Source organism: Cricetulus griseus, chromosome 2 (genome assembly GCF_003668045.3).
Source record: "Cricetulus griseus strain 17A/GY chromosome 2, alternate assembly CriGri-PICRH-1.0, whole genome shotgun sequence".
Lineage (NCBI taxonomy): Eukaryota > Metazoa > Chordata > Mammalia > Rodentia > Cricetidae > Cricetulus > Cricetulus griseus.
This window is the reverse complement of record NC_048595.1, coordinates 28,229,928-28,242,617: the sequence shown is the minus strand read 5'-3', so window position 1 is coordinate 28,242,617 and position 12,690 is coordinate 28,229,928. Positions and strand designations below refer to the sequence as shown.

The window sequence follows — 12,690 nt, the reverse complement described above, 5'->3', positions numbered from 1 at the left end:
CATGGCAGCGTTGGGGTTTGCTGCTGTTTGTGTGTATGTGTGGGTATGCGGTACAGGTATATTCACATGTGTAAAAGCACCTGTGTATACATGGAAGCTGAGCTGATAGTGTCTTCCTTGCTCACTCTGCACTTTATTTACTGAGGCAGGATCTCTCGCTGAACCCGGAACTCACCAATTCCAGCTGTCTTCCCCTGGCAGGCCTGTCTCTGTCGCCAGAGTCTGGAGAGAATGGTGACCCTCATGGCCAAGAGCCTTTGTGTGGGTTCTAATCATTAAGTATTGCTGGGCGTGTTTCATTAATTCAAAATCTAAATGGAATGAGTGCTACTTTCCACAAGTCTAGTCTCTCAAGTTGTTAGTGAGCAAGGTAGCTATAGGGCCTGCTCTCATGCAGTTTACAGTTTAGATGAGAAGCATCCATTCATTAATTTAATTCAGTAAATATTTACTTAGTGCCTGATTTTCCAAGTCCTGCTTGCCTAGCAACTGAAGGTAATAATGGAAATTGTTTAATTATGTAACTGTTTAATCTTAATTGTATCTTGAACTTTAAAGAAGAGATGGTGTCTCTCCATTGGGGATTAGTCCCAGAAACACTACTTTTTCCTCCAGCATACATGGATCCTCAGGTTCCATATATAAAGGGATCCGAGTGTTTGCATGTAGGCTCCTGTAAAATTTAAATATTTAAAACATGTATTTGTGTGTAGGAGCATGTGGATGTCAGAGAACAACTTTGTGGAGTTTGTTGTCTGTGTGTCCCAAGGATTGATCTTGACAGCAGGCATCTTTATTCACTGATGATCTAGCTCCTGACCACCTTCTCCTGTATACTTTAAAGTAGCTGGCCTTACTTATGACACGTTTAATACAGTGTAGATGCTCTAGAAATTGTTGTTTAAGGAATAAAAAGTGGTTCTGTACATGTTCAGCACAGGCAACTGTTCTTGTTGTTTGTTTGTTTTTTTTTTATTCTGAACATTTTCACTCTGTAATTGACTGAATCCATGAATGCAGATCCCCCAGGTTCTGAGGGCTGGTGGCCCAGGAAGCCGTGAGAGCCTAGAGTAAGCCTGCCTGTCACACTCAGAACTGAGGCTAAGGACCAGTCTGAGAGAGGCCCTTGAGAAAGAAACATCAATAGTGGAGTGGCTGGCCTAGTACAAGAATTCAGATGGAGTGGGGCAGGGAGTGACTGCATTGCCTACTGCAGCCACTTACAAAGTAGTCATCTGCCATGGAAACTCAAGGATGAAATTCTGTCCTATCTCACCTCTGTGATGGACCTTACGATGGAGACAGGGTCCCCTTTCTTACCCTTCAGGGATAGTGTTGAAATTTCCATTTGTAAAGTTAGCACATGTACATGAGAGACTAATTACCAATGCAAATTAAGTGTCGAATGAGTGGTTAACTTGCATAACACTGACATTTAGAGGAGGACACTGCTGGATAGACATGGAGGATTATGGAGGACCTTGGTAGGAGTGAGACTTGAATTAAAGGGAGAGGCTCTGGAAAGCAAAGAAAGGAACTAGACATTTCCAGTAAAGGGAGAAAAGAGCACAGGAAAGGGGCGGGAACTGAGAGTCACCGAGGATGAGTGTGCTGTGCCTCTAGGCCTAGGCTGACCCTCCTGCTCGCCTGGTTCCTGAGTCATACAGCAGAAAGTGTTGAAAGGCCCTGGGAATACCCTTGATCCTACCTAGACACTGGGACTTTTTTGGTGAGAGGCCTTGGCGAGCACCAAGACATATGACTGAGTGAGTCAGTTGAGGGAATACAGAGCACAACCTGTGTGGCAGTGGGAGGGCGATCCATGGGTAGGTGATCAAGAGCTTGTGAAAGGTCCTATTAGAAGTTAAAAAGAAGAAGGGGTGGGGTGGGAGGAGGAAGGAGTCAGTGCCCCTCCCCTGTCTAGCAAACTAGCTGACAGGCTAAATCCCTTTTAAGCCTAGTTGTTTGTTTTGTATAGCTCTAGAGTACTGTTTCTCTACATGTGGGTCTCGACCCCTAGGGGTCAACCAGCCCTTTCAAAGGGGTTGCCGACGACCATTGGAAACCACAGATACTTACATTATGATTATAAAAGTGGCAAAATTACAGTTATGAAGTCTCAATAAAAACAATCTTATGGTGGGAGGTCACCCCAACACGAGGAACTGTATTAAAAGGATCACACACAGCATTAGGCGGTTGAGAATCACTGATCTAGAACTGTTTTTTTTTTTTTTTTTTTTTTAACGTGTCTGTGAAGGGCAGAGGCTTCAGAGTCCAGGAGTGTTGGGAATGAGCTCTGGTCCTGCAAGAGCATCTTTTCAGCCCCTGTTTGTGAGGATTGAACCCAGAGCCTCAGGCATGCTAGACAAACACTAACTAAGCCACAACTCTGGCCTCAGTTGTTATTTGTTTAATTATTTTATTTTGGTTTTTTGAGACAGGGTTTTCTGTTCAACAGACCTGGCTGTCCTGTAACTCACTCTGTAGACCAGGCTAGCCTCTGCCTCCCCAGTTTTAGAACTAAAGGCATGAACCATCACCACCCAGCTTATTGTATTTTATTTAAGTAAAGCTCTCAGGTAGCCTAGACTGGCCTAGATTATCTGTATAGCTAAGGATGACTGAATGACCTTGAATTTATTGTTTTATTTTTGTGGCAGAATCTCACTGTATAGCTCTGACTGGCCTGGAACTCTCTATGTGAGCCAAACTGACACCAAACTTACAGAAATGGATCTGCCTCTAAGCTTCCAAGCTCTATAATCAAGGCCACCACACCTGTCCAACCTTGAACTTTTGATACTGAGTGCTGAGATTCCTGACACACCCAGTTTATGTCCTGTTGGGAACAGAACCCAGGGCTTCATGCATGCTGGGAAAGCACTCTACCAGTGAGCTGCACTCCGTCCCAGTTGCAAAAAAGATTTATTGATCTTTTTCAGATCAAAATAATAGTTCATAATGTGTGAAAATTGTATGAAATTCAGGCTTCAGTGTCCATGAATGTTTTTGGAACATGGTAGTGTTCGGTTACTTGCCTGTGACTTCTTGTAACATGCAGGGCAAGGGCTGTATAGTGACAGAGACCATAAAGTCCAAAATATCTTCTCTTTGACACGACAGAAACCTGTCCACCTTGAGTTATACCCACCCATCCTTGGCTCAACCACCCTTTCTGAAACAGAATGGTCACTGTCTCCTCCCTGAGGCTCTGCCCTTCCACCCCCAGCCCTGATTTTGTCATCTCTGTGCCAAGGGCCACACCATGTTTTGTTTTTTATTTTTTGTTTCTTTTTTTTTGTTTGTTTTTTTGAGACAGGGTTTCTCTGTGTAACAGTTTTGACTGTTGTGGAACTCACTCTGTAGACCAGGCTGGCCTCTGCCTCTTTTTTTGTTTTTTTTTTTTTTTTTTTTTTTCGAGATGGGGTTTCTCTGTGGCTTTGGAGGCTGTCCTGGAACTAGCCCTTGTAGACCAGGCTGGCCTCAAACTCACAGAGATCCTCTGCCTCTGCCTCCCAAGTACTGGGATTAAAGGCATGTGTCACCATCACCCGGCTTTGTTGTTTTGAGACAGGGTTTCACTATGTAGTTCTGGCAACCTTGCATCTTACTCTGTAGACCAGGCTGGCCTCTGCTCTTTTTTTTTTTTTTTTTTTTTTTTTTTTGATTTTTGGGTTTTCGAGACAGGGTTTCTCTGTGGCTTTGGAGGCTGTCCTGGAACCAGCCTGGTCTCAAACTCACAGAGATCCTCTGCCTCTGCCTCCTGAGTGCTGGGACTAAAGGCGTGTGCCACCACCGCCCTGCTGGCCTCTGCCTTTTAAGCACTAGCATTAAAGGTGTGTACCACCACTGCCAACTGCTTCCCCCCTCCCCCTTTTTTTAACCAGGTCAATTTCTCTGTGTAGTCCTAGCTGTCCCTGAACTTGCTTGGTAGACCAGGCTGGCCTCAAACTCAGATCCACCTATGTCTGCCTCTCAAATGCAGGGATTAAAAGTGTGTGCCACCATATATATCTCCCACCGTATTTTTTTTTCTCCCCGAGACAGGGTTTCTCTGTGGCTTTGGAGGCTGACCTGGAACTAGCTCTTGTAGACCAGGCTGGTCTCGAAATCACTGAGATCCACCTGCCTCTGCCTCCCCAGTGCTGGATTAAAGGCGTGCGCCACCACCGCCCGGCCCTTCCACCGTATTTTAAGCTGCACCCACCCCACTGGGCTTTGTGTGTTCTTTTGAGGCCTTCATTCACTTTCCTCCAGGAATTTTCCCTTTGTTGCGGGGCAGAGGTGTGTAGTAGCTCAGACATTAAGACAGAGTCTTGTAATTCAGCCTTGGCTGGCCTCAAACTCAGAATTCCTCTTGCTTCCGCCTCCCAGGCAGGCGCTAGGATTACAGGTATGCACCACCACCCCAGCTCTTGGACTTTTCCCTCTAGAAATTAAGCCCTCAGCTCAGCCCAGAAGTACTGGTCCTGGCTCTGCTCTACTTCTTTCATTTCACCGCTATCCGGACTCCCGCCCCAGCCTTGCAGGGTCTCTCTGAGTCATTAGGGAATCCTTGTGTGGGAATGTATATGTGGGGGGATGGGGAGGTCTGGTTGTTTTCCCTGCCCCGCCCTTTGCTTACTCTGCCGTTTGTCGTTTTGATCCTTTTGTTTCCCATGAGACCCCTCTTTTAGCTGCTGTGACATTCCTTGCTCTAGCTCTTTCTCTCACTTCCTTACCAAGTTCTTTACTAGTTAGTGTGTTAGATGCTGCGTGCTCCCCCTGTTATAATTAAACTTGTGGGGGAATTTGCGTGGGGGACCTTGGCGGATTCCATGGCAGGCGAGGGTGACCCAGGCGGAGGGACAAACATGCTAGGCAGACAGCATAAGTGGGAAGTTTTTTAGAAAGGGGAGGGAGGAAAGAGAAAAGAGCTACCTTTTCTAAAAGACACAGAGGACAGAAGAGAAGAGGGAGATAGGAAAATCTTGTCTGCCCTAGGGGAACCCTGGCAAAGAGGAGCTGGAGAGACGGGAGCAGACAGAGAGCTGGAAAACAGAGGATCCGGAAAGTGGGCGGAAGTCTTTGTTTTAAAGGGGTCCTTTGCACCTGGGCTGACCAGGGTACTGCCTGAGTGCATTCTGCCAGGTGACGGGCAGGCCAGCTTAATGCCTGAATCCTTACACACACACACACACACACACACACGCACACACGCACGCATACACGCATGCACGCGCGCGCGCGCACACACACACATACACACACACACTCATCCTTTGTCCTGTGGTGTGAGCTATTTTATAGGATACTATATGTGTCAGTTACTGTATTAAAATACCTTACATAAATTATTCTTAATCCATTTTTTGTTGTTTTGTTTGTGTTTGTTTTTAGTCAGGGTTTCCTCTAGACCAGGCTGGCCTCAAACTTAGAGATCAGTCTGCCTCTGCCTCCTGATTTCTGGAATTAAAGGCATGTGCCACCACTGCTCAGCAAATTTTTCTTAATCCTTGAGCAGCTTTTATTTTATTTTAACGTTTATCCCAGACTGTGGTAAGGCATTCCTTTCATCCCAGTATTGGGAGGCAGAGGTAGGCAGATCTCTGTGAGTTGAAGGACAGCCAAGGCTATTCACAGAGAAACCCTGTCTTGAAAAGCATATGTATATATACAATTTTTAGTTACACATAGGTTTATGACTGTATATGGGTATTTTCAGGGCAAGTGCAGGTGCCCATGGAGACCCAGTAGCTGGAGTGATAGGCGGTTGTGAACTGCTGGGTGTGGATTCAGAGAACTCAGGCCCTCTGTAAAGCAGTGAGTGCTCTTAACTGCTGAGCTGTCTCTCCAGCTGCCTACAACAGCTTTTGGAAAGATAGACTTAGGGCTTGGGATGTAGCTCAGTTGGTCAAGTGCATGCCGTCATACCCAAAGCTGGGGTCACTCCCTGGTACTGTATGCAAATCTAGTGTGCTGATACACACGTGTGAGCTCCCAGAAGGCAGAATCAGGAGGATCGGATGTTTGAAGCCTCAAGTTTGCTGTCAACTTGTATTTCATGAGTCCCTCCCTGTCTCAGGGTGGAGAAGTGAGATCTGGGCAGCTGTTTTCCCCTACTGATAAGGTATCCCATGTCCCCTGTCAGGTCAAGCGGTACCAGTGCACCTTTGAGGGGTGCCCCCGCACCTACAGCACAGCAGGCAACCTGCGTACCCACCAGAAGACTCACCGAGGAGAGTACACCTTCGTCTGTAATCAGGAGGGCTGTGGCAAGGCCTTCCTCACCTCCTACAGCCTCAGGATCCATGTGCGAGTGCACACAAAGGAGAAGCCATTTGAGTGTGATGTGCAGGGCTGTGAGAAGGCGTTCAACACACTGTACAGGTCAGCCTCTCCATGGCTCTGCCAGCCTCCTGACTCTGAGCTTGGGACCACAGAACTCTTCTCCTTGCATATGACAGCTTTTGACACTTTGGAGAGCATAGCTGCACTCAGCTACTTAAAATGCATTATCAGAGCCTACTACTTAAAAACAGGTGTACCATGGGCTGAGGAGATGTGTTGGCACATCTGTGTGTAGGCTTGCATCTCAAGGAGTGACATCGTGGCCTTGGGATTTTTAGTAGTTGGCGTAGTCTTCTGACTGGCACAAGGCTAAGTTGGCACATAGCCTTTGAAATAACTTTCTTCTGTCCTGAGAGATGGGAAGTTGCCCCACTTGATGTCTGTTTTTCCATGTTTGTGTCAGGAGACTTACATAAATCTTCAATATTAGGCATAAAATAACAGACCATACCATTCTGAAAGTGCCTGATCTTGTTTGGTCCTAGAAGCCAAGCAGGTTTGGGCCTGGTTAATACTTGGTGGGAGAAATAATGCTGGCTAACACTGATGTGTACACTGTGCAAGGCACAATTCTAAGTGCTGGCCCCCAGAACAGCTACTAAGTAAACCGAAGTACAGAGCAGTTGTGTAAGGTACCTGGCCAAGAGGTCAGGGCCAGGACTTGAACCCGGAGGGATCTGTCTCTGATTAATGCTCACGCCACTATGCTACTTTCATCTCTGCATTTCTCTCTGGGTGAGGTCAGATGCCAGTGTACTTTGGTAGCGCATTCTGGTGCACTTGGTCCTACTGTGTGTTCGGCTGGCACTGGGAGGCTCGGTGGTACATTCTGCATGACGCATTTCTCTGGGACATTTTGCAGGTTGAAAGCACATCAGAGGCTTCACACAGGGAAAACGTTTAACTGTGAATCTCAAGGCTGCAGCAAGTACTTCACCACACTCAGTGACCTGCGGAAGCACATTCGAACCCATACAGGAGAAAAGCCATTTCGGTAGGTCTTGCTGTTTTCTGTTTGTCACTGACCAGGTCTTAGCTGGGTATCTTGATAGACTCTAGGAAGTTTTCAAAGTAGGAAGAAAGCTGCCTTACCCATTTCTTTTGGTGGTGTTAGCTTCCCACAGGGTAGCAGTGACCGCCTGCTGCAGGTTGGAGGAGTACAAGTGGACTTTTTCCCTGAGTGATAGCTGGCTGTTATGCCTCATTTTTTTTCTGTATTCTTTAAAGGGTGTTTGTTGAAGCTGACTTATATGGTAGATACTTTTCTTTGCACTAGGGAAGTACTGAGATTCTTAATCAAGGGCTGGGGAGGTAACCTGGGCTACAGAGTGAGACCCTGTGTCAACACCCCTTTCCCCTAAACAAAACAAAGCATCCTTAGTTGAGTGGGGAAGAGCCACAAGTTGTAGACAGTGTCTGAGCTATCAGCCAAAGTGGCTTGAGCTTGGAAAAGGGAGACCTACCTGAGAAAGGAGACTTAAAATTGTTTCTGAGCATGCTCACAAGGGAAAGTGAGGGTAGGAGGCTTAGCTCAGTGGTCTGCATGATCGACTCTGTTACTTAGTTGCTGTTGCTTTTAATATCTCATGTTTGTATACGTATAGAGCCACATGCTTTTGTGTAGATATTTCAAAATCCATGTTTTTAAAAAAATTTTAAATTTATTTATATTTTATATACGAGTGCTCTGTATATATATTTCCAGAAGAGGACACTGGATCCTATTACAGACAGCTGTGAGCCACCATGTGGTTGCTGGGAACTGAACTCAGGACCTCTGGAAGAGCAGGCAGTGCTCTTAACTGCCAAGTCATCTCCACAGTCCCCCAAATCCACATTTAAAATTTTAGTTTTAAGTATGTATCTGTGTGAGCACATGTCATATGTGTGCTGATATTCGTAGAGGCCAGAAGCTGGTATCAGATCCCCTGGAGATGGAGCCCTCTATGAGGGCTAAATTTGGGCCCCCTATGAGGCAGCAAATGTTCTTGACCACCGAGCCATCTCCCTAGCTGCATCATCCACAGTAGATAGGTCTGTAACCCTGAGGCGGCTTGTACCCATCCTCTTTTCCTCGGATGGCATTTAACACACGGCGTGGCTCCAGACACTCAGTAAGTGTTCACAAGCAGCCTTGGAAGATTATATGACATTTTAATAAGGTAATCAGTTTGTAAGGACCCCCATAACTGAATTTTAAGTATTGCTAAAGATTTCCCATAAACAATGTTCTTGAATTCTGACACGGGATATTGCTTAAAGTTCTTTCTTTCTTTCTTTCTTTCTTTCTTTCTTTCTTTTTTTTTTTGTTTGTTTTTTTGAGACAGGATTTCTCTGTGTAGCTTTGGAGCCTATCCTGGCATTCCCTCTGGAGACCAGGCTGGCCTGGAACTCACAGAGATCCACCTGCCTCTGCCTCCCGAGTGCTGGGATTAAAGGTGTGTGCCACCAACGCCCAGTGCCACCCTTCCATTTTCAGGTCACTGGTCCTTCTTTGCACACTTGCAGGCAGTTGAAAATTCTCCAGGAGCAGCTAGCTCCAATTAAATGGAATTGAGATTTTAAATTACAGATACATTCCTGAGTCTCAGCCCCATTACGAACAGGAGGTTACAGTCTAATTGGTTACTCTGCAGATATTTAATCACCCCTACCAGGTTGCTAGGAGGACTTTTATTTCTATACAGATATGTGCGTTTATTTTTGTGATGATTAAAACAGTTTTGTTGTGAATATTAGAGGAGACCTAGGTAGATACAGTGATGATTATACGTGACTAAAAACCAAAAGGCTTTAAAGAAACTTTCTATTTAAATAAGTAAGATGTTTAGATATGTAAGAAAACATACATATGTATGTTTTAAGTTGTTGCTATATAACAACTAAAACAATGTAAAGAACTACACAGACCCTGCTTTTGAGAAAATATAAAAAAAAAAAAAATATGCACACATCTGCCATGGTGGTACACACCTTTGTTCTCAGCATGGGGACGTAGAGGCAGGAGATCTCTGAGAGTTCCAAACCAGCCAGGGCTACATAGTGAGACTCTGTCTCAGATAAACATGCTTTCCCCAAATGTACGAAGAGAGGAAATAAGATTGGAAATGAGAGATGCCTTAAAGGAATCATGTGATAAATGTGTTAGTAATCCTGAGGAGGTGAGGATTGTCCTTGGCTTTGATTATCGAGAAAGTATGTGGGGACTAAGAGTATAGCTCACGTAGCACTCATGATGCCCTGGTCTTAAGCTTTACCACTGCATAAACCAGGTATAGTGGTGCATACCTGTAATCCTAGCTACGGAGTGAATTCAAAGCCAACCTGAGATGTGGAGGGGATCAGCTAAAGCTAAGCACTGAGGATTATGGCTAGTTCTTGACTGCAGCCACACAAGTGCTTTGGGTTTGGTTTGTGTTTTTATGCTGTTTTTCCAGCTCTATGCATATATATATTCCCCCACCCCTTTTTGAAACAGGGTTTGCTCTGCAGCCCAGTTACCCATGAATTTGTGAGCCTCCTCCTGCCTCAGCCTCTTGGGGCTAGGATTATAGATATATGTCAATAGTCCCACCCTTATATGTCTCTTTACTCACCCTTAATATACATAATTCAGTGGCCATAGGTTTTTTCCATAGATTCTCACTGTCAGCACAGTTCTGTCCTTTGCTTAGTCAGATTTTTTTTTTTTTTCTTTTTTTGGTTTTTCAAGACAGGGTTTCTCTGTGTAACAATAGCTCTAACTGCTCTGGAGCTAGCCTTGTAGACCAGGCTGGACTTCAATTCACAGAGATCCGCTGCGCCTGCCTCTGCCACTTAAGTGCTGGGATTAAAGGCGTGCGCCACCACCGCCCTGCTTACTTAGATTTTTATCGTTGGGATGCTCTCAACACTTGCCTTTACCTAGAGGCCAAGAGATGCCTATCTTGGGCTCTCAGCTCCTGCTCATTCCAGATCTGCCACTTTTCCCTTCCCTTTCCGTCAGATCCATTTATTCATTCATTCATTTATTTATTGCATGTGTGTGTGTATCACAGTACACACCATCAGAGGACAACTTGATACATTTGTTTCTCTCCTATCATGTGGGTTCCAGGGACCCGAACCCAGAACATCAGGCTTGGTGGCAGCAGCACCTCTACCTGTCCATCTTGCCAGCCCACTCCTATGTGTTTGTTTTCTTCCCAAGTGCTCTCATTCCAGTTTCTAGAACAGCTGTGACTAGTGTGATCTTAGCGGTCCAGACGCTGCTCTAGTGCATATGCACAAGATCTCCAGGGTAAAATAAAGCTCTCACCCAATGACTCTTGTCTCTGCTTTAACAACTTATCTAGATGTGATCACGATGGCTGTGGGAAAGCATTTGCTGCAAGCCACCACCTTAAAACTCACGTCCGTACGCACACTGGTAAGTTGAGACTGATCTCCATTTTTCTTTTTCTTTTTTTTTCTTTTTGGTTTTCAAGACAGACTCTCTCTGTGTATCCCTGACTGTCCTGGAACTGCCTTGGTGACCAGGTTAGCCTAGAACTGGAGAGATCCACCTGCCTCTGCCTCCTCAATGCTGAGATTAAAGGTGTAGGCTACTATGCCTGGCATAATTTCCAGTTTTCCTTTAAACCTTCAACAGATCTGTCCCCGTTTCTCTTGAAACCTGTAAAATGAGGAAGAGAGCAAGCACAGTCAGCATGGCCTTCACCTCTACAGTGCCTGTGTTTCTTTATGAAGGATCTAAGGCCTGGGTCAAGAATTCAGCCTTAAGCCATAAAACCAGACATAACCTTTCAGCAAGCTGTGAGGCAGCAGCAGCCTTCTCTGCAGGCCTCCAGGAGGCCAGGCCACTGCTGCGGCTCTCCTCTGCGATGGGTTTTAAGATGGAAAAAAAAGTCCACACTAGTTGGTTTAGTTGTTAACACCTCTTGCTCAGACCTTCCCTGGTTAGAAGAGAGAGCTTGCCTGGAGGTGAAACTAACATGGCTTCTTCATCCCTGCAGGTGAAAGACCCTTCTTCTGTCCCAGTAACGGCTGTGAGAAGACATTTAGCACTCAGTACAGTCTCAAAAGTCACATGAAAGGTCACGATAACAAAGGAACCACATACAGTGCACTTCCACAACACAATGGATCAGAGGTATGCTCTTGTTTCCTGTTCTGATGTGGACACTGCAGGGCAGCAGCTGTTTGCAGCTGTTGAGTCCTCTATTACCTAGAGAGGGAAAAAATGGTTCAGGATCTGTGTGCCTCTGTGCGGGGTGTGTGTGTGTGTGTGTGTGTGTGTGTGTGTTCGTTCATTTTTGTAAGGGTCCTCATGTGCAGCTGCCTGAGCTCAGAGGACATGCTGCTCCTCGGCTGCTGTGGCCTCTCCTTTTCTTTTGTGACAAGCTCTCACATTGGCATGGAACTCGCTAAGTAGACTAAGCTGACCATCCAGAGAGCTTCAGGAGTCCTGTCTCATGTCTCCCCAGTGTACAGATTAAAGCTGGGGAGCTTTAAAAATATAAAAAGCATAGGTTTGGGTGCTTGAAATCTATGGACTTAGCTATTACCCCAGCCCAGTGGTTTGGAGTTTTGTTTTGTTTTGAGACAAAAGTTTCATCTGACCCATGGTAATTCTCCTGCTTCAGTCTTTCATGTGCTGGTATTATGACATAAGGCCTCATGGCTGGCTTGGAACTCTTAAGATAGTGTCATTTTCCTGCAGAAGGTGATAAGTTTGTACTATGGAATGGAAACTAACTAATATGGTCTCACATATCTGTCAATATCATATAGCCAGGCTTAGTCTGGAGGGTTCCCAGCCCCTTTGATTGTCTGAAGAATAAAAGGTTTGAGAGTGCCTACCTTAAGACACTAAGCTGCAGAGGACGTCCATGTACATTTTTAGGAGGTTTGGTTTGTTTTTTGTTTTGTTTTGTTTTGTTATAGGTATTTTTATTTTATGTGGATGGTTGTTTACTTGCATGAACTTGTGTAGACATACCACCTGTGTGCCTGGTACTCTTGGAAGCTAGAAGGGGGCATTAGATCCCCTGGAACTGGAGGGATAGCTGGTTGAGAACCACTGTGTGGGTGCTGGGAACTGAACCTGGGTCCATCTCTCTCTTAAACTCTGAGCCCTCTCATTTGTTATCCGCCCCCCCCCCCAACCCCACATCCTTGGTTTTTGAAGACAAGGTTTCTCTTTGCAGCCCAGGCTGTCCTGGAACTCACTCTGTGAACCAAGCTGGCCTCAAACTCAGAGATCCGCCTGCCTCTGCCTCCCAAGTGCTGGGATTAAGGACGGGCACCACCACGACCAGCTTCATCTGTTATTCTTTATAAGTCTGTCCATCTTGCTCTGCTACGGCTCCATTTTAA

The 12,690-nt window shown here is 45.6% G+C and overlaps 1 protein-coding gene across 2 annotated transcripts in view; it reads left to right on the top strand.

Moving 5' to 3' along the window:
* Positions 1-12,690, top strand: part of Mtf1 (metal regulatory transcription factor 1) — a 50,699-nt gene that overhangs the window by 14,388 nt on the left and 23,621 nt on the right. For both annotated transcript variants that reach the window (XM_035439631.1, XM_035439630.1), the window contains exons 4-7: positions 6,134-6,372; positions 7,196-7,327; positions 10,668-10,741; positions 11,328-11,464. In XM_035439631.1, coding sequence (XP_035295522.1) covers positions 6,134-6,372; positions 7,196-7,327; positions 10,668-10,741; positions 11,328-11,464 — 582 coding nt within the window. The remainder of the gene's footprint in view (positions 1-6,133; positions 6,373-7,195; positions 7,328-10,667; positions 10,742-11,327; positions 11,465-12,690) is intronic.